General features: G+C 39.9%; 1 protein-coding gene across 5 annotated transcripts in view; it reads left to right on the forward strand.

Annotated features, from left to right (window-relative positions):
- PCNX1 (pecanex 1) overlaps positions 1 to 20,140 on the forward strand; it is a 175,996-nt gene that overhangs the window by 139,983 nt on the left and 15,873 nt on the right. For all 5 annotated transcript variants that reach the window (XM_081227690.1, XM_081227688.1, XM_081227689.1 and 2 more), the window contains 4 exons: positions 1,289 to 1,542; positions 3,340 to 3,570; positions 10,531 to 10,631; positions 11,403 to 11,553. In XM_081227690.1, the coding sequence (XP_081083816.1) occupies positions 1,289 to 1,542; positions 3,340 to 3,570; positions 10,531 to 10,631; positions 11,403 to 11,553 (737 nt within the window). The remainder of the gene's footprint in view (positions 1 to 1,288; positions 1,543 to 3,339; positions 3,571 to 10,530; positions 10,632 to 11,402; positions 11,554 to 20,140) is intronic.

Consider the following 20,140-nt stretch of genomic DNA (forward strand, 5'->3'; position numbering starts at 1 on the left):
GTCAGGTTCAAGACAGTTTTTTCACCACTATGTAACACTATTTTGGAAGAGCTTGTCAACATAATTAAACAAGAAATGAAATAATAAAATTGTTGAAGGCTCTAGAGTTCTCGACAGTACAGCTCATTAGCTTGGCCAAGCTTACCTCTCAGTCTTACCGTTCATCATACCACCATCACCACCACCACCACCACCATCACCAACTGGGGCTAAATTTCATGGCAACTTTTTCTCTCAAAGTGGTGTTTTAAATATGGATGTTGTATATATACTCTTTAAAAGAAAAAAATTATTATGAAGTCCCACTTACTTTTATTATAATGTAACTTTAATATGTGCCTTTATAAAATTAGCTATAATCACTCTATAGTCCTATAAGGAATTTACAAATTAAATGGAAGCAAGACCACAGAACGAAATAAAAATTAACATGAATGTGATGGATGGTATTTTGTTGGCATAGATGGCTGTGAATCTAATTCTATATTTAATCTGATTTTCTATTTTTATTTCAATAACACTAATGCAGAGAATGCCTATTAGATAAGTATCATCGATAAAAGAATGTAATTTCAAATAATTGTTTGCTAGTACAGAACAATCAGACCTGGTACCTAATTGAAACTTTATCAGCAGATAAGCCTCAAGTGCCAATAATGTAATCTTATCCAATTATTGTTGGGATTGGCAACAGAGAAAAATTGTAATTATATATTTAATATTAAACTATAGTGAACCATTACAAGTTGTATAGCCAAGTAAGCAGGATGTATATATACTATTTCTGCTTACAGCATGGACACAGTGCTGGTGAGAATACAGCCCAGATTCTTTTGAGTTCTGCATGTCTGTCTGTATCGTGTGCCCTGGGATGATTCAGTTTTCGTTCCACTCCTCTAGTTTTGAGTTAACTCAGACCTTCATGAGACACACGTTGACTCATTTGGTCTTCATTTGATATGAATGCAGTCGTAAACCCAAATGTTTCAAATTTGGGAATCAATGAATCAAAATTAAGGTTGCTTTATTGCACAAATTCTCAGAACCTTGAATGTGCTAGTACACATTATGATTCTGCAGACGATGAATATATACTATGCCTGTTTTCTGGAGCAAGCTGCAGTTTGTTAATGGACAGTCTAAGGCAAATCAATCACATACTCTCAATTGCTATAAATAAAATGTCTTTTTTCTAAGTTTCTTATGTCTTTGAAGCATTCGTTTTTCCTCCTCATGTTTTTTTCACCTCATGTTTCTTTGTCGTAAGTGCTTTCTCTCTCTCTCTAAGGTACTTACTGTCAACAACGGGAAGTGGAGGCCATTACTGAAGGTGTTGAGGAAGATGAAGGATTTTGCTGTTGTGAACCTGGCCATGTTCCTCATGTGCTTTCATTTAATGCTGCATTTAGCCAGCGCTGGCTAGCTTGGGAAGTGATAGTCACCAAGTATATTTTGGAGGGTTATAGCATCACTGACAATAGTGCTGCTTCCATGCTTCAAGTCTTTGATCTTCGGAAAGTACTCACCACTTACTATGTCAAGGTAAGGATATGTGCCTACTTAGGTCTGGTATCAGGGGCTCTTGGAAAAGACACGTATACGCACACGTGTGCACACACATGCACATTTGTTTTTTTAACTTGTGCTTTGCTTCTAAGTAGTGACTTAAATTCTCTAGTATCCGGTACACTCAGTAAATTATACCTATGAAGGTCTTGCTATTTCCTTCTTTAGTGAAACTTATTACATTTGTTCATTAATATTAATAGCTAGCATCTGTAGTGCGTATCTTTTAGGCACTGTGTTAAGGAATACACACATACACGCATGTATATATATGATACGTATATCTTACATAATTCTCTAAAGGAATATTACGTCCCTGTTTTACATATAAACAAGTTAAGGATCAAAAGTTAACTGTGCCGAAATCCTCTAACTAGCAAGTGGAGTTGGGGATTTAAAACCCAGGCTTATCTGACTCCTGAGTCCTTGCTATTAACCACTGCCTTGCACTGCTTTCAACAAACTGAACGAAAGTATTGCAAGATTTGGGAGGTCTCCAAAAACACCCTCACATTTGACACCAATTGCAATTGCAGGGTCCCCAAGACCCTGAAACCACAATTATGTTGAATAATTTGCTAGAAGGACTCACAGAACTCAGCAAAGCCATTATACTCATGGTTAGAATTTATTACAGTGGAAGGATACAGGTTAAAATCTGCCAAGGGAAGAGGCACATAGGGCAGGGTCTAGAGACACTAGGGCCTGAACTTCCAGTTGTCCTCTCCCAATGGAGTTGTGTAGACAATGTTTATTTCTCCCAGTAACGATGTGAGAGGATACCTACAGAGTGTTGCCAGCCAAGGAAGCTCGCCTGAGCCTCAGTGTGCAGAGTTTGTCTTGACACACAGTCATTTAGACTTGTTTGACCACCCACATGGCCAGCCTTAGTTTCCAGATCCTCTAGAGCTCATGGTTCTAAGCCTCCAGGTAAATAAAGACTCTCTTATCAGGCAGGACAGTGCATAGGATTAGAGGTTACCTCCCAGAACCCAGGTGCAAAGGCCAAACCTCTCTTTGGGCAAGATTAGTTCTTTACTGCACAGGTATTCTGTTTTTGCTAAAGATTTTACAGAAGTACAGCATGGTTATGACTGGGGGTTTACAAGCCAAGCCAACATTTTCAAGAGGAAAAATGTATGCTAAATCTTAATGATTCATGTGTTATTACCTCTGTGCACCACCTTATTTGTGCTGATTGGGTTGAAGCCTGAGTCCTCTGTTGAATGTTTGGTTAAACCCAACCTCAGGAAGCTAAAGAAATTGACTTTACAACATTTTTTAACGTGTGCATTTGTGTGTGGAATTTCCTATCTCTAAAGATGTATATTTCTATTCCTTTATTTATTAGTTATATTTTTATAACTTGACCTAGGATCACAAGATGGTTTAATAGCTTTCTATGAGAAATTTCTCAAAATAAGTACACCACAATGAAGGTTTTTCATCTCTCTTAAAAGATCCTAAATTCAGTAGACAGAATTGTTTTTAGAATATCCTAAAATCAGTGGACTGGAGTTGTTTTGAAGTTGCCTTCTTGAATTTATCGTTGTGATTTTAAAAGTATTAAATTAATTTTTTTAATCCAGGAAAGCCTGAGAAGTATTACTATAGCATTCTTAAAATAGTATACTTACAGTATTGAGCTGGAATATACATTTTTGATTCCTACTATCAGTATAAACAGTTGGAATTAATTTACTGAGGATTTGCAGTTAATTCAGATTGTGATTTAGCCTGAGGGTTTTTTTTTTTTAATCTTTTCCTCATTAGGGTATCATTTATTATGTTACAACCTCTTCTAAACTGGAGGAGTGGCTAGCTAATGAGACGATGCAGGAAGGACTACGTCTGTGTGCAGATCGAAATTACGTTGATGTGGACCCAACGTTTAATCCAAACATTGATGAAGACTATGACCATCGACTTGCAGGCATATCCAGGGAGAGTTTCTGTGTGATTTACCTCAACTGGATAGAGTATTGCTCTTCCCGAAGAGCAAAGGTAGAGTTTATTTCGTTTATAACTCTTTGAATCTGTTTTTCCAAAGATGGAAAGAATACCTCTGTTTGTTATCATGAGGTTCGTTTTTCTAGACTTGCCTCTTTCTAACTATCTGGGTAAGAGAACCTGTCTAGTTCATTATGGTTGGGCCAAACCAACTCTGCCAAAACAGGTTAGAGTAAGCGACCTTTCTCATTCTTTCATCTGCAGTGTCATAATCTCACTGTCCGAATAGCAACCCCTCCACCCTGTGCAGGTACGTGCATATACACAGATTTAGGTTGTAGATTACGTGTAGCACCTTCTTAAAGACTGCGTTTTGGAGCATCCCCAGCCCCAAGCCCCCAAACACACACAGCAGACTTAAGGATAAGTTAATATCTTTGTCCCAAATCCAAAGTCTAATCCAGTGCTAATAGAATTTTCTGCAATGATTGAAACATTCTGTGTTGTTCCAATATGGTAATTACTAACCCACCACATATGGTAGATTCTGAGACACTTGAAATGTAGCCAGTATGACTAAGGAAATGAATTTTTTAATTTAATTTTAATTGATTTAAATTTACATCAATTAAATTTAGGCTAGTGGCTACCATACTGGACAATGTTCATCTAGACTACTGACCTTAAAATGTTAACATGGGTAAAAATGATACAGGAATGTGTAAAAATGCAGATTTATGGGTCTTGCCTGCAAGATTCTTATTCTGTAGGTAGGTCTAGGCTGGGGACCCAAGATCTGTGTCATGCTGGGTGATAATAATGCAAGGGGTTCGTAATCCACACTTCAGGATAACTTGTCTTATCCTAAATGTAAGCTGAGTTACAGACTTCAGCAACTACTGTTTTCCTCCTAGGTCCCATGGCTCTTGTGGCAGTGTTGCTCCCCCTGGTTAGACCCCAGGGACCGTAACCACAGTACCAAGGCAGAGTGCAAAGTCTTGTGTAGTTGAACCACCAGCACCCTATGTACAGGATTACTCTGTACCATGGAGCATAGTGAGCCACTTTGACAACCAGTGCCTTTATCATGATCTGGGCTGTACACACTGACTGTCTTTAGATGTAGCACCTAGTTTAGTCTTTCCTTTACAGATACTCAATTAGAGTAAGGCACCCCATCATAATCAGCCTGTTTCTCTTCATCCATAAGAAAAGGAGCATCCTTGTAATTCCTAGTTGAGCAGTGGCCTTTGAGCTTTTGTACTGGATGCACAGTAGATACTGAGCAGAGTAGCATTTTTTTTTTTTTTTTTTTGCGGTATGCGGGCCTCTCGCTGCTGTGGCCTCTCCCGTTGCGGAGCACAGGCTCCGGACGCGCAGGCTCAGCGGCCATGGCTCCCGGGCCCAGCCACTCCGCGGCACGTGGGATCCTCCCAGACCGGGGCACGAATCCGCGTCCCCTGCATCCGCAGACGGACTCCCAACCACTGCGCCACCAGGGAAGCCCCAGAGTAGCATATTTTTTTTTTTTTTTTGCGTTGCGCGGGCCTCTCACTGTTGTGGCCTCTCCCGTTGCAGAGCACAGGCTCCGGACGCGCAGGCTCAGCAGCCATGGCTCACGGGCCTAGCCGCTTTGCGGCATGTGGGATTTTCCTGGACCCGGGCATGAACCCGTGTCCCCTGCATCAGCAGGCGGACTCTGAACCACTGCGCCACCAGGGAAGCCCAGTAGCATATTTTTAAGGAAGGAATAAAAGATAGAATAAAATAACCTCGTAAGAGCTCAGAAAAAGGACCAACAGACAATGTCTGGAAATGGAGGCCCTCAAAGCTAATCTCTTTTTTCAAACACATAACAAGCAGTTTATTTTTTTTTCATAAATGAAATATACTTAGAATGCTTTGCACACTGTTCTTAAATCCTTGGACTTATTTCTTGGCGGGGGAGGGGGAGGTGGGGGGCGGTTGGAGTGACCATATTCTAATAGCCTTTTTCTGGCTTAGACTATAGTGGTTACTTTTGTTTGGTTTTACCATCGTTACCTAGACTAGGAACTCAGTCTACCGACTCAGGAACAGGCTCCATCCTTCCTGACTTTAAGGAATAAATAATCTCTTAGAAATTATTGCTGAGGTCATGGATGTACCTCAAGGAAGTCATCCTCTTAATTGCTAATAAATCATATTCAAAAGGTTTACCCCCAAAATTGGGTATCCCCAGTCTCTTCAGAGAGCTTATTATCACTAGATCAGTCTGGATTATATTCTACTCTTGTAGTCCCCTCTAGAAGAAAAGTGTCAGGAAAATTAAAATAATCCCTTCATTCTCCAGTTTTTTAACTTGAACAAGATTATCCCTACCTCCTTAAAACCATGAATTCTGTTTTCTGAATCACCATTCCCAGAATAACCTCTTCCCAGGGAAGGAAGTTAATTAAACCAGAAAGATTTGCTGACTCCAAATTGCTGAATGTTAATAAAGTTGCCTCCAGACTTTTTTTTCCCATAGTTTCCTTCCAAGATAGTTTTCTAACTTGCATATTACACAGAAATAAAAAAGTCATTCTTTCCTCCTTCTCTTATTATATGTATTCTAGGAGGAAATAATCTTTCATATAATAGCTGTACCTGTCTTCTGAAGAGCTTGAAATAATGTTTTTGTAAGTGTAGCCCTGGATTAACTGCATTAAAACTACCTGGAGGGCCTCCCTGGTGGCGCAGTGGTTGAGAGTCCGCCTGCCGATGCAGGGGATGCGGGTTCGTGCCCCGGTCTGGGAGGATCCCATATGCCGCGGAGCGGCTGGGCCCGTGAGCCATGGCCGCTGGGCCTGCGCATCCGGAGCCTGTGCTCCGCAACGGGAGAGGCCACAAGAGTGAGAGGCCCGCATGCCGCAAAAGGAAAAAAAAAAAAAAAAAACTACCTGGAATGCTAAATTGGAAAGATTCGTCTCAGCTTGACTTTGCTTCCTGCTTGTTAAATGACAGTACATTTCTTTCACCATTGTTGTTAGTATTAGCAAGAAGTCTTTGTGAGAATTTCTAATGCATTTGAGGATGTAAGACACATGTCTTCTCCAACAGTAACAAAATAGAGCTACCAGGGTTGAACCAGTTATTTTTTCTCTCAGTCCATTAAAGATGTGGCTACACTGCCTTCTGGCTTGCATTGTTTCTGACAAATAATAAAGGCGCACCTCAGAGATATCGCAGGTTCTGTTCCAGACCACCACAGTAAAGCCAGTATCGCAGTAAAGCGAGTCAACACGAATTGGTTTTTTTCCCAATTGTAAATGTTATGAAGTATACTAAGTGTGCAATAGCATTACGTCTAAAACTGTAACCATGTACATTACTTAATTTCAAAATACATTATTGCTAAAAAATGCTAGCCATCATCTGAGCCTTCAGCAAATCATAATCTTTTTGCTGGTGGACGGTTTGAAATATTTTGAGAATTACCAAACTGTGACCCAGAGGCATAAAAGTGAGCAAATACTATTGGAAAAAATGGTGCCAATAGACTTGCTCAAAGCAACATTGCCACAACCCTTGAAGTTGTAAAACAAAACAAAACAAAACAAAACACAGTATATGCAAAACGCAGTAAAACAATGTATGCCTGTATGTACCACATAATGATGTCTTTTTTTACTGGCTGCTTTTAAGATTTTCTCTTCATCACTAGTTTTAAGCTATTTATTTATTTATTTGGCTGTCCTGGGTCTTGGTTGCTGCATGTGGGATCTTCTTTGCAGCACGTGAACTCTTAGTTGCAGCGTGTGGGACTAGATCCCCTGACTAGGGATCAAACCTGGGCCCCCTGCATTGGGAGCATGGAGTCTTAGCCATTAGACCACCAGGGAAGTCCCAAGCAGTTTAATTATGATGTACCTTGGTGCTGTCTTCTTAATGTTTCTTGTTCTTGGAGTTCATTGAGCTACTTGAATCCCTAGGTATATATCATTTTCATCAGATTTGGAAATATTTTGGTGATTATTTTTTTCAAATTTTTTTCCTGTCTTCCCGTTTCCCTTTTCTGGGGAACTCCAGTTAACATTTATATTAGGCTGCCTTAAGTTGTCCTACAGCTCACTAATGCTCTGTATTTTTTTTTTTTAGTCTTTTTTTGTCTCTGTGTTTAACTTTGCATAGTTTCTGTTACATTTGTTAGATGATTTATTTTTTCTTCTGCGTTGTTTAATATGCCATTAATCTCATGCGGTGTATTTTTTTTTATTCTCAGACATTGCATTTTTTTTGTATTTTTGAGGTTTAATTTTTGTCTTTAATTTTTTTTTTTTTTGGCTGCTCTGTGGGGCTTTTGGGATCTTAGTTCCCCAATCAGGGATCGAACCCAGGCCCCCAGTGGTGGAAGCGTGGAGTCATAACCACTGGACCACCAGGGAATTCCTTGTGTCTTTTATACTGATATAAACCTTCCATGTCTCTACTAGCATGCTGTCATTCCTCTATCTTTTTGAACTTATGGAATGAAGTTATAATAACTCTTTTAATGTCCTTGTTGACTAATTCTAACATCTGTGTCATTTCTGCGTCAGTTTTGATTGATTAATTGATTATTTTTCTAATTGCGGGTCCTATTTTCCTGCTAGTTTGCATGCCTGACAATTTTTTTTTTTTTTTTTTTTTTTTTTCTTTTTGCGGTATGCGGGCCTCTCACTGTTGTGGCCTCTCCCGTTGCGGAGCACAGGCTCCGGATGCGCAGGCCCAGCGGCCATGGCTCACGGGCCCAGCCGCTCCGCGGCATATGGGATCCTCCCAGACCGGGGCACGAACCCGTATCCCCTGCATCGGCAGGCGGACTCTCAACCACTGCGCCACCAGGGAGGCCCGCCTGACAATTTTTGATTGGATGCTAGACTTTATGAATTTTACCTTGATGAGTGCTAGATATTTTTGTATTCCCATAAATATTATTGACCTTATGATTCTGTGACACAATTAAATTCCTTGGGGACAGTTTGATCTTTTCAGGGTTTACTTTTAAGCTTTCTTAGGAGGGACCAAAGCACCTTTAGTCTGGGGCTAATTTTTCACCATTACTGAGACAGTATTCTTTTGAGCACTCTAGCCAATCATAGAATTTTCCATTGTTCCTTTCTACTTTTTTTCTGATGGTTCTGTTCTCAGCCTTGGACCTTTGCTGCATGTGCTGATCAGTAATCTGCTGGACTCAAGAGGGATCCTCTGCAGATCTCCAGAGCTTGCTCTCTGTATGTAGGTCTCTCCTTGGCACTTTGCCCTGCAAACTCTAGCCACGTTGACCTCCCCAGACTCCCAGCTATCTCCTCAACTTGGAGAGCTCTAGGCTCTACCTGTGTTCCTCTTCCTTGTACTACAGCCTGGAAACTCTTGTAGGGTTTCCCATTTCTCAGGGATTAGTATCCAATGTCTCAGTATATTCTTTTCTTGGTCATTTCAGGTGCAAGGGGTAAATCCGGCCTTTATTACTCTGTCTTGGCCAGTAGCAGAGGCCTGAACTAAATTTAAAATAAAAAAAATTTTTGGACTACCCTGGCGGTCCAGTGGTTAAGACTCTGTGCTTCCACTGCAGGGGGCATGGGTTCAATCTGTGGTCAGGGAACTAAGATTCCCACATGCCATGTGGTGCAGCCAAAAACAAATTTTTTTTTCCCCATCACAAAAGCAATACATTTTCAGTATATAAAGTTGACTGGGTGGGGAAGGGAGGGAGACAGAAAAGAAAGAAATGTAGGATCTCCTACACATTTACTGTTGTTAACTGAATTATGCAATTAATGGTAATTAACTAACCAAGCTATATTAAGTTAGTATCTTAGACAACTGCCCTTTTTTGTTTATAAGTTAATGGTTTATAAAGCCAAATATATATACCATTGGCAAAGTTAGAATAATTAAGCTCATTATCAGCCTAGATCCATGATTCTTCAACTTTAGCATGTGTTAGAATCACCGGGAGTGTGATGGTGGACACCACCTTCAGAATATGACTTCATAGGTCTGAAGTGGCTCAAGAATTTGCATTTCTAATAAGTTCCCAGATGATTCTCATGTTGTGTCCCAAGATTACACTTTGAGAACCACTGCTTTAGATTGTTTCCAGTCATTGAGATGCTGCCAATATTTTCTGTAGTATTATATAAAGTATACCATTTTGCTTGTGCATATATATATAATTATTGTATTATATATTTTTAATATATAATATATATGTAATAGTCAATAATCAAGGTATGTTGAAAAATTAAAAGGTTGAGGGGAAGCCGTATTCTACAGATATCAATTTGATTTTCTTTGCTATGGTTATAGTCACTAATAGGCTATATAGATAGAATATTGTATTTTTCAGGAGAGGACAATATCACTAATGATGTATATAAACAAGTACTTTGAGATGTTTAGTTAATATCCTAATACTCTGTAATACAGCCACTTTTTTTCAGTATGTTCTAGTATTATTATAAAGTATTAGATTTTATTTAAAGATTCCAAAGAACCTCCTCATATACATTCACACTTCATTTTATGCTGTTTTGTTAAGTTTCTTTTCATTAGAACTTTTATATGGAGAGATAGAAAGTATGTACTAGTTGAGTTCCTGAACTTCTCTGATTTATTAAATAGATATCTTCTGACTTGTTAAATACTCATATTCCTTTCTGATAACTAACATTCTTTTGTTTTTCCTTTTTTTAATGAGGTGTAATTGACATAACATTAATTAGTTTCAGGTGTACAACATAATTATTCCATATTTGTGTATATTGCAGAGTGATCACCACAATAAGTCTAGTTAACATCTTTCACCATATATAGCTACAGAATAATTTTTTCCTTGTGACGAGAACTTTTAAGATCTACTCTCTCAGTAATTTTCAAATATGCAGTACAGTATTACTAAACTGTAGTCATTGTGCTGCACATTACATCACCATGACTTATTCATTTTATAACTGGAAATTTGTGCCTTTTGACCCTGTCACCCCATTCTTTGTTTTTTGTTTTTTAAAGCCACTGGATGTGGACAAAGATTCATCCCTGGTGACTCTTTGTTATGGACTCTGTGTTCTGGGACGGAGAGCTTTGGGGACTGCATCCCACCATATGTCCAGGTAAGGAAGGCATTTCTGTTTTCAGAAAGAGACTGGGAAGCTCTATAACTGAAATCTGAAAAATCTGAAATAGTTTTTAATGGAAGCATTCCGTGCTAATTTATTGCAAATGCCTCTTCGGATATTGTATTGTATAGATCTTTTTGCCGAACACAGTGGAGTTCTAAGTGGTTAACAGAACTGGCTTTTAAGATTCACACGTGTGAGCAACTATAGATAATGAGAATTTAATAGATTTAAGACATTTTAAGAAAAAATAATCAACTCATAACGTATGATTGGTCTCTTCCCATATATGTCTATTTTTCTAACAATTCACTTCTTTTTATTTTTTCGTTTCTCCTTGCAATTTTTGTTCACAGCATTTATACTGTTAATATAGTGGTACATTAGATTTGGGGACTAAATATAAACTGGATTTCTTGACATATACATCCAATTGAATTAGAATTAAGAAATGCCACATATTTTAAGTCTCTTCTGTGATTCCTACATGTTTTCCATTAGGCCCTCCTTACTTTCTTTTAAGTTACAGTGTCTTTGCCTGTTGCTTATTTTCAGGGACTCACTATTATAGTAGTTCATAAACAAGGGTCCCAGGTCAAACAGGCCCTATCCCTTGTGATTCTGATTCAGGGGTGCTTACATTAGTTCTTGGCATTTGTATCTTCAAAACACTCCCACATTCTTCTGATGCATAACCAAATGTTAGAATCAGTGTAATGGCAGACCTTTGTTAAAATATGTAAATTTTATCTCTAATCTTAACAGTAATTTAGAGTCATTCCTCTATGGATTGCATGCCCTATTTAAGGGAGATTTCCGAATTTCTTCAATTCGAGACGAATGGATCTTTGCTGACATGGAATTGCTGAGAAAAGTAGTAGTCCCTGGAATTCGTATGTCCATTAAACTTCATCAGGTAAGAATAGGGAATTTCTAATGCATTACTGGTGTTTAATGGTACTTCTTCACTTGACTTCCAAGTTATGTTCCTTAGGATCCTTTTGAGAAATACCCTGATTCGAAGCAAAGAAAAACATGATTCATGACACGATATTAAATCTTAGGAGCTTAAACCTGTGTTTCTAACAGTAAATCTGAACGTTAATATTAGAGAGTGACCTGGGCATGAACTTGAGGAAAAAATGCAAGCAGTGATAAACTGGAAATAAATACCTATGGCCCCTGTAATGGTTGCTTTGACTTCACATGATTATAATTCATTCCTGTTCTGTGGGTGGATGTAGCTGACTTCTGGTGCAGTGTAACAGCATCTCAGGAGTCTTGTAAGTGCTGCTGTTACTGAACTATGAGCTCCATTCAGCATGTTGTATAGAGTAATAGATGGTTAGGACAGATTCAGCCTTAATTAAATAACCCTAGTAAGGTAATAAAATGAAAATGAGGGCTCCAAAATGTATATCTACAGCCCCAGATCACTTTAAGAATATATTTTGAAATTAAATGCTGGCACTTGCTGCTCTAATCATTCCACTTGACAGTAATGATGATATCTGATGATAGAGAGCACATGACAATATTCATTAAAATACATCTGTGCTCAAATCTGGATGACTCTTTCCACCAAATAAAGGGTGAATTACTCTTCAGATGATTTTACTGTGATCTGAAGTGTTAGAATGGGGAGTTCCCTGGTGGTCCAGTGATAAAGAATCTGCCACCCAATGCAGGGGCCACAAGTTCGATCCCTGGTCAGGGAACTAAGATCCCACGTGCTGCGGGACAGCTGAGTGCACGTGCCACAACTACTGAGCTCGCGCGCCACAAATTACAAGCCCACGTGTTGTGGAGCCCGTGCACCACAACTAGAGAGAGAAAACCCACGCACCACAACTAGAGAGAGAAAACCCACACACCACAACTAGAGAGAAACCCACGCACCACAACGAAAGATCCCGCATGTCTCAGTGAAGACTCCGCATGCCACAACTAAGACCTGACACAGCCAAAAAATAAAATAAGGTAAAACGTGTTGCAATGAAGTTAACACCCCACATTATTTAGGAGCATTACTAATAAGGGCTATAGTATTTAAAAATCTCTGTTAAAAAAATACTATTTTGAGGATGATGGGGGAAATGTACAATAGGGATCAAATAGAATTGTCTGTCTTCAGGCTAGCTTTAGAGTTTCAAGACAAAATTCAGTGTATTGAAAAGAAAAAGATAATGACTTCATATTAAAATATTTTTAAAACTTCAGAATTTCTCAAAAGGTATTGTGTATCTGTTACATAAGAAATACTCTTTTATGTAGCATGACTAACTAACAGTTAATTCTGAACATTATGACAGGTATTTTATCTCCATCTGGGAGAGAGGAGCTGAGGCACAGGCTCTCTGCATCTTCTGATCCTTGCGTCTCTGCCCCCATCTCTCCCTACAAGTGCTGTTGCCTGTTGCTCCTAGTCCATTTCCTCACATGTGTTTTTAGCCTGTGACAGTGGTTCTCCACCTTATAATCAGGCCCAACACAGTTGGGTATAGCACACTGTCATCATTAGCCATGACAGACAGCAACAGTGACAAACAGGGAGGGTAAGGAGGTGGACTCGGGAACTGGGGGCCATGGAGGGCTGGGGGAGGGGAGGAGATGAGAACACAGATGCAACCTGGAGAAGTTCTGTGATTCACATACACTTTTGAGAAGGGTGAGATTGACCTGTAAAGTAACAAGCAACAGCCATTCACTGCACATCACTTTGACCAGACGGTGGGTTGCCAGTGAGGGACTCTGAGGCCAGGAAAAGATAGATGTGTCAGCCAGTACTGCTCATCTCCAAAGTTCATATGTACTCATGAAAATCCACAGAAGGCCTATATGTTAAAGGATTAGTACACGCTTGGCATATGACGCCACAGCTCCACTCCTATGTATTTACCCAAGAGAATGAAAGTGTATGGCCATGCAAAGACTTACACACAAGTGTGCATAGCCATTCTATAGCCCCAGACTGCAAACTCCAATGTTCATCAACAGATAGAATGTTACTTAGCAATAAAAATAAATGATCTACTGTTAGATGCCACAACAAGAATGAATCTCAAACATGATGCAGAGTAAGAGAAGCCAAACATAAAAAGAGTACATAATATTTTAGGAACCAAGATGGTGGAGTAGAAGGACGTGCTCTCACTCCCTCTTGCAAGAACACCAGAATCACAAGTACCTGTTGGACAGTCATCAACAGGAAGACACTGGAACTCACCAAAAAAGATACCCCACATCCAAAGACAAAGGAGAAGCCACAGTGAGATGGTAGGAGAGGCACAATCACAGTAAAATCAAATCCCATAACTGCTGTATGGATGACTCACAAACTGCAGAAGACTTACACCACAGAAGTCCACCCACTGGAGTGAAGGTTCTGAGCCCCACGTCAGGATCCCAAACTGGGGGTCCGGCAACAGGAGGAGGAATTTCTAGAGAATCAGACTTTGAAGGCTAGTGGGATTTGATTGCAGGACTTCGACAGGACTGGGGGAAACAGAGACTCCACTCTTGGAGGGCACACACAAAGTAGTGTGCGCATCGGGACCCAGGGGAAGGAACAGTGACCCCAGGGGAGACTGAACCAGACCTACCTGCTAGTGTTGGAGGGTCTCCTGCAGAGGCGGGTGGTGGCTGTGGCTCACTGTGGGGACAAGGACACTGGCAGCAGAAGTTCTGGGAAATACTCCTTGGTGTGAGCCCTCCCAGAGTCAGCCATTAGCCCCACCAAAGAGCCCAGGTAGGCTCCAATGTTGGGTTGCCTCAGGCCGAACAACTAACAGGGAGCGAACCCAGCCCCACCCATCAGCAGTCAATCGGATTAAAGTTTTACTGGGCTCTGCCCACCAGAGCAACAGTCAGCTCTACCCACCACCAGTCCCTCCCATCAGGAAACTTGCACAAGCCTCTTAGATAGTGTCATCCACCAGAGGGCAGACAGCAGAAGCAAGAAGAACTAGAATCCTGCAGCCTGTGGAACAAAAACCACATTCACAGAAAGATAGACAAGATGAAAAGGCAAAGGGCTATGTACCAGTTGAAGGAACAAGATACAACCCCAGAAAAACAACTAAATGAAGTGGAGATAGGCAACCTTCCAGAAAAAGAATTCAGAATAATGATAGTGAAGATGATCCAGGACCTCAGAAATAGAATGGAGGCAAAGGCTGAAAAGATGCAATAAATGTTTAACAAAGACCTAGAAGAATTAAAGAACAAACACCTAGAAGAAATAAAGAACAAATGAGCAGAGGTAAACAATACAATAGCTGAAATGAAAAATACACTGGAAGGAATCAGTAGCAGAATAATTGAGGCAGAAGAATGGATAAATGACCTAGAAGACAGAATGGTGGAATTCACTGCTGTGGAACAGAATAAAGAAAAAAGGATGAAAAAAATGAAGACAGCCTAAGAGACCTCTGGGACAACCTGAAATGCAACAACATTCGCATTATAGGGGTCCCAGAAGGGGAAGAGAGAGAGAAAGGACCCGAGAAAATATTTGAAGAGATTGTAGTCGAAAACTTCCCTAACATGGGCAAGGAAGGAGCCAACCAAGTCCAGAAAGTGTGGAGAGTCCCATACAGGATAAACCCAAGGAGAAACATGCTGAGACAATAGTAATCAAACTATCAAAAATTATATACAAAGAAAAATTATTAAAAGCAACAAGGAAAAAACGACAAATAACATACAAGGGAACTCCCGTAAGGTTAACAGCTGATGTCTCAGCAGAAACTCTACAAGCCAGAAGGGAGTGGCATGATATACTTAAAAGTGATGAAAGGGGGCCTCCCTGGTGGCGCAGTGGTTGAGAGTCCGCCTGCCGATGCAGGGGATACGGGTTCGTGCCCTGGTCTGGGAGGATCCCATATGCCGCGGAGCGGCTGGGCCCGTGAGCCGTGGCCGCTGAGCCTGCGCGTCCGGAGCCTGTGCTCCGCAACGGGAGAGGCCACAACAGTGAGAGGCCGGCATACCGCAAAAAAAAAAAAAAAAAAAAGTGATGAAAGGGAAGAAACTACAACCAAGATTACTCTACCCAGCAAGGATCTCATTCAGATTCAATGGAGAAATCAAAAGCTTTACAGACAAGCAAAAGTTGAGAGAATTCAGCACCACCAAACCAGCTCTAAAACAAATGCTAAAGGAACTTCTCTAAGTGGGAAACACAAGAGAAGAAGACCTACAAAAACAAACCCAAAACAATTAAGAAAATGGTCATAGGAACATACATATCGATAATTACCTTAAACGTGAAGTGCTCCAACCAAGAGACACAGGCTTGCTGAATGGATACAAAAAACAAGACCCATTTGTATGCTGTCTACAAGACACCCAGTTCAGATCTAGGGACACAGACCTAGGGACTGAAAGTGAGGGTGTGGAAAAAGATATTCCATGCAAATGGAAATCAAAAGAAAGCTGGAGTAGCAATACTCATATCGGATAAAATAGACTTTAAAATGAAGAATGTTACAAGAGACAAGGAAGGACACTACATAATGATCAAGGGATCAATCCAAGAAGAAGATATAACAATTATAAATATATATGCACCCAACATAGGAGCACCTCAATACATAACGCAACTGCTAACAGCTATAGAAGAGGAAATTGACAATAACACAATAATAGTGGGGGACTTTAACACCTCACTTACGCCAATGGTCAGATCATCCAAAATGAAAATAAATAAGGAAACAGAAGCTTTAAATGACACAATAGATCAGATAGATTTAATTGATATTTATAGGACATTCCATCCAAAAACAGCAGATTACACTTTCTTCTCAAGTGTGCACAGAACATTCTCCAGGATAGATCACATCTTGGGTCACAAATCAAGCCACAGTAAATTTAAGAAAATTGAGGTCATATCAAGCATCTTCTCTGACCACAACACTATGAGATTAGAAATGAATTACATGGCAATAACATAAAAAACACAAATACATGGAGGCTAAACAATATGGTACTAAATAACTAAGAGATCACTGAAGAAAGCAAAGAGGAAATCAGAAAATACCTAGAGACAAATGACAATGAAAACACGACAATCCAAAACCTATGGGATGCAGCAAAAGCAGTTCTAAGAGGGAAGTTTATAGCTATACAAGCCTACCTCAAGAAACAAGAAAAATCTCAAACAATGTAACCTTACACCTAAAGGAACTAGAGAAAGAAGAACAAACAAAACCCATAGTTAGCAGAAGGAAAGAAATCATAAGGATCAGAGCAGAAATAAATGAAATAGAAACAAAACAATAGCAAAGATCACTAAAACTAAAAGCTGGTTCTTTGAGAAGATAAACAAAATTGATAAACCATTAGGCAGACTCATCAAGAAAAAGAGGGAGAGGACTCAAATCAATAAAATTAGAAATGAAAAAGGAGAACTTACAACAGACACCGCAGAAATACAAAGCATCTTAAGAGACTACTACAAGCAACTCTATGCCAGTAAAATGGACAACCTGGAAGAAATGGACAAATTCTTAGGAAGGTGTAACCTTCCAAGACTGAACCAGGAAGAAATAGAAAATATGAACAGACCAATCACAGGTAATGAAATTGAAACTGTGATTAAAAATCTTCCAGCAAACAAAGGTCCTGGACCAGATGGCTTCACAGGTGAATTCTATGAAACATTTAGAGAAGAGCTAAGACCCATCCTTCTCAAACTCTTCCAAAAAATTGCAGAGGAAGGAACACTCCCAAACTCATTGTATGAGGCCACTATCACCCTGATACCAAAACCAGACAAAGATACTACAAAAAAAGAAAATTACAGGGCTTCCCTGGTGGCGCAGTGGTTGAGAGTCTGCCTGCCGATGCAGGGGACACGGGTTCATGCACCGTCCCGGGAAGATCCCACATGCCGCAGAGCGCCTAGGCCCGTGAGCCATGGCCGCTGAGCCTGCACGTCCGGAGCCTGTGCTCCACAATGGGAGAGGCCAAAACAGTGAGATGCCCGCGTACCGTAAAAAGAAAGAAAAATAAATAAATAAAATTCAGACCAATATCACTGATGAATATATGTGCAAAAATCTTCAACAAAATACTAGTGAACAGAATCCAGCAACACATTAAAAGGATCATATACCATAGTCAAGTGGGATTTATCCCAGGGATGGAGGGCTTCTTCGATATATGTAAATCAATCAATGTGATACACCATATTAAGAAATTGAAGAATAAATCCATATGATCATCTCAATAGATGCAGAAAAAGCTTTTGACAAAATTCAAGACCCATTTATGATAAAAACTCTCCAGAGAGTGGGCATAGAGGGAGCCTACCTCAACATAATAAAGGCCATATACGACAAACCCACAGCAAACATCATTCTCAATGGTGAAAAACTGAAACATTTCCTAAGATCAGGGAAAAGACAAGGATGTCCACTCTCACCACTATTATTCAACATAGTTTTGGAAGTCCTAGCCATGGCAATCAGAGAAGAACAAGAACTAAAAGTAATCCAAATCGGAAAAGAAGAAGTAAACCTGTCACTGTTTGCAGATGACATGATACTATACGTAGAGAATCCTAAAGATGCTACCAGAAAACTACTAGAGCTAATCAATGAATTTGGTAAAGTTGCAGGATACAAAATTAATGCACAGAAACCTCTTGCATTCCTATACAATAATGATGAAAATTCTGAATTAGGAAACACTCCCATTTACTGTTGCAACAAAAAGAATAAAATACCGGGCTTCCCTGGTGGCGCAGTGGTTGAGAGTCTGCCTTCCGATGCAGGGGACGCAGGTTCGTGACCCGGTCCAGGAGGATCCCCCATGCCGCGGAGCGGCTAGGCCCGTGAGCCATGGCCGCTGAGCCTGCGCGTCCAGAGCCTGTGCTCCGCAACAGGAGAGGCCACAACACTGATAGGCCCACGTACCGCAAAAAAAAAAAAAAAAAAAAAAGAATAAAATACCTAGGAATAATCCTACCTAGGGAGATAAAAGACCTGTATGGAGCAAACTATAAGACACCGATGAAAGAAATTAAAGATGATACCAACAGATGGAGAGATACACCATGTTCTTGGATTGGAAGAATCAATATTGTGAAAATGACTATACTACCCAAAGCAATCTACAGATTCGGTGCAATCCCTATCAAATTACCAATGGCATTTTTTACAGAACTAGAACAAAAAATCTTAAACTTTGTATGGAGACACAAAAGACCCTGAATAGCCAAAGCAGTCTCTAGGGAAAAAAACAGAGCTGGAGGAATCAGACTCCCTGACTTCACACTATACTACAGACCTACAGTAATCAAGATAATATGATACTGGCAGAAAAACAGAAACATAGATCAATGGAACAAGATAGAAAGCCCAGAGATAAACCCACACACCTATGGTCAGTTAATCTATGACAAAGGAGGCAAGGATATACAATGGAGAAAAGACAGTCTCTTCAATAAGTGGTGCTGGGAAAACTGGACTGCTACATGTAAAGGAATGAAATTAGAACACTCCCTAACACCATACACAAAAATAAACTCAAAATGGATTAGAGACCTAAATGTAAGACTGGACACTAGAAAACTCTTAGAGGAAAACATAAGAAGAACACTCTTTCACATAAATCACAGCAAGATCTTTTTTGATCCACCTTCTAGAGTAATGGAAATAAAAACAAAAATAAAGAAATGGGACTTAATGAAACTTCAAAGCTTTTGCACAGCAAAGAAAACCATAAACAAGACGAAAAGACAGCCCTCAGAATGGGAGAAAATATTTGCAAACCAATCAACAGACAAAGGATTAATCTCCAAAATATATAAACGGCTCATGCAGCTCAATATTAGAAATACAAGCAACCCAATCCAAAAATGGGCAGAAGACCTACCAAAGAAGATATACAGATGGCCGAGAAGCTCATGAAAAGCTGCTCAACATCACTAATTATTAGAGAAATGCAAATCAAAACTACACTGAGGTACCACCTCACACCAGTTAGAATGGGCATCATCAAAAAATCTACAAACAACAAATGCTGGAGAGGGTGTGGAGAAAAGGGAACCCTCTTGCACTGTTGTTGGGAATGTAAGTTGATACAGCCACTATGGAGAACAGTATGGATGTTCCTTAAAAATCTAAAAATAGAATTACCATATGATCCAGCAATCCCACTACTGGGCATATACCCAGAGAAAACCATAATTCAAAAAGACACACACACCCCGATGTTCATTGCAGCACTATTTACAATAACCAGGTCATGGAAGCCACCCAAATGCCCATCGACAAATGAATGGATAAAGAAGATGTGGTACATATATACAATGGAATATTACTCAGCCATAAAAGGAACGAAATTGGGTCATTTGTAGAGACGTGGATGGATCTAGAGACTGTCATACAGAGTGAAGTATGTCAGAAAGAGAAAAACAAATGTCATATTAACGCATATATGTGGAACCTAGAAAAATGGTACAGATGAACTGGTTTGCAGGGCAGAAATTGAGACACAGA

The sequence above is a fragment of the Mesoplodon bidens genome (assembly GCF_964165515.1).
Source record: "Mesoplodon bidens genome assembly, chromosome: 3".
NCBI classification, from domain to species: domain Eukaryota; kingdom Metazoa; phylum Chordata; class Mammalia; order Artiodactyla; family Ziphiidae; genus Mesoplodon; species Mesoplodon bidens.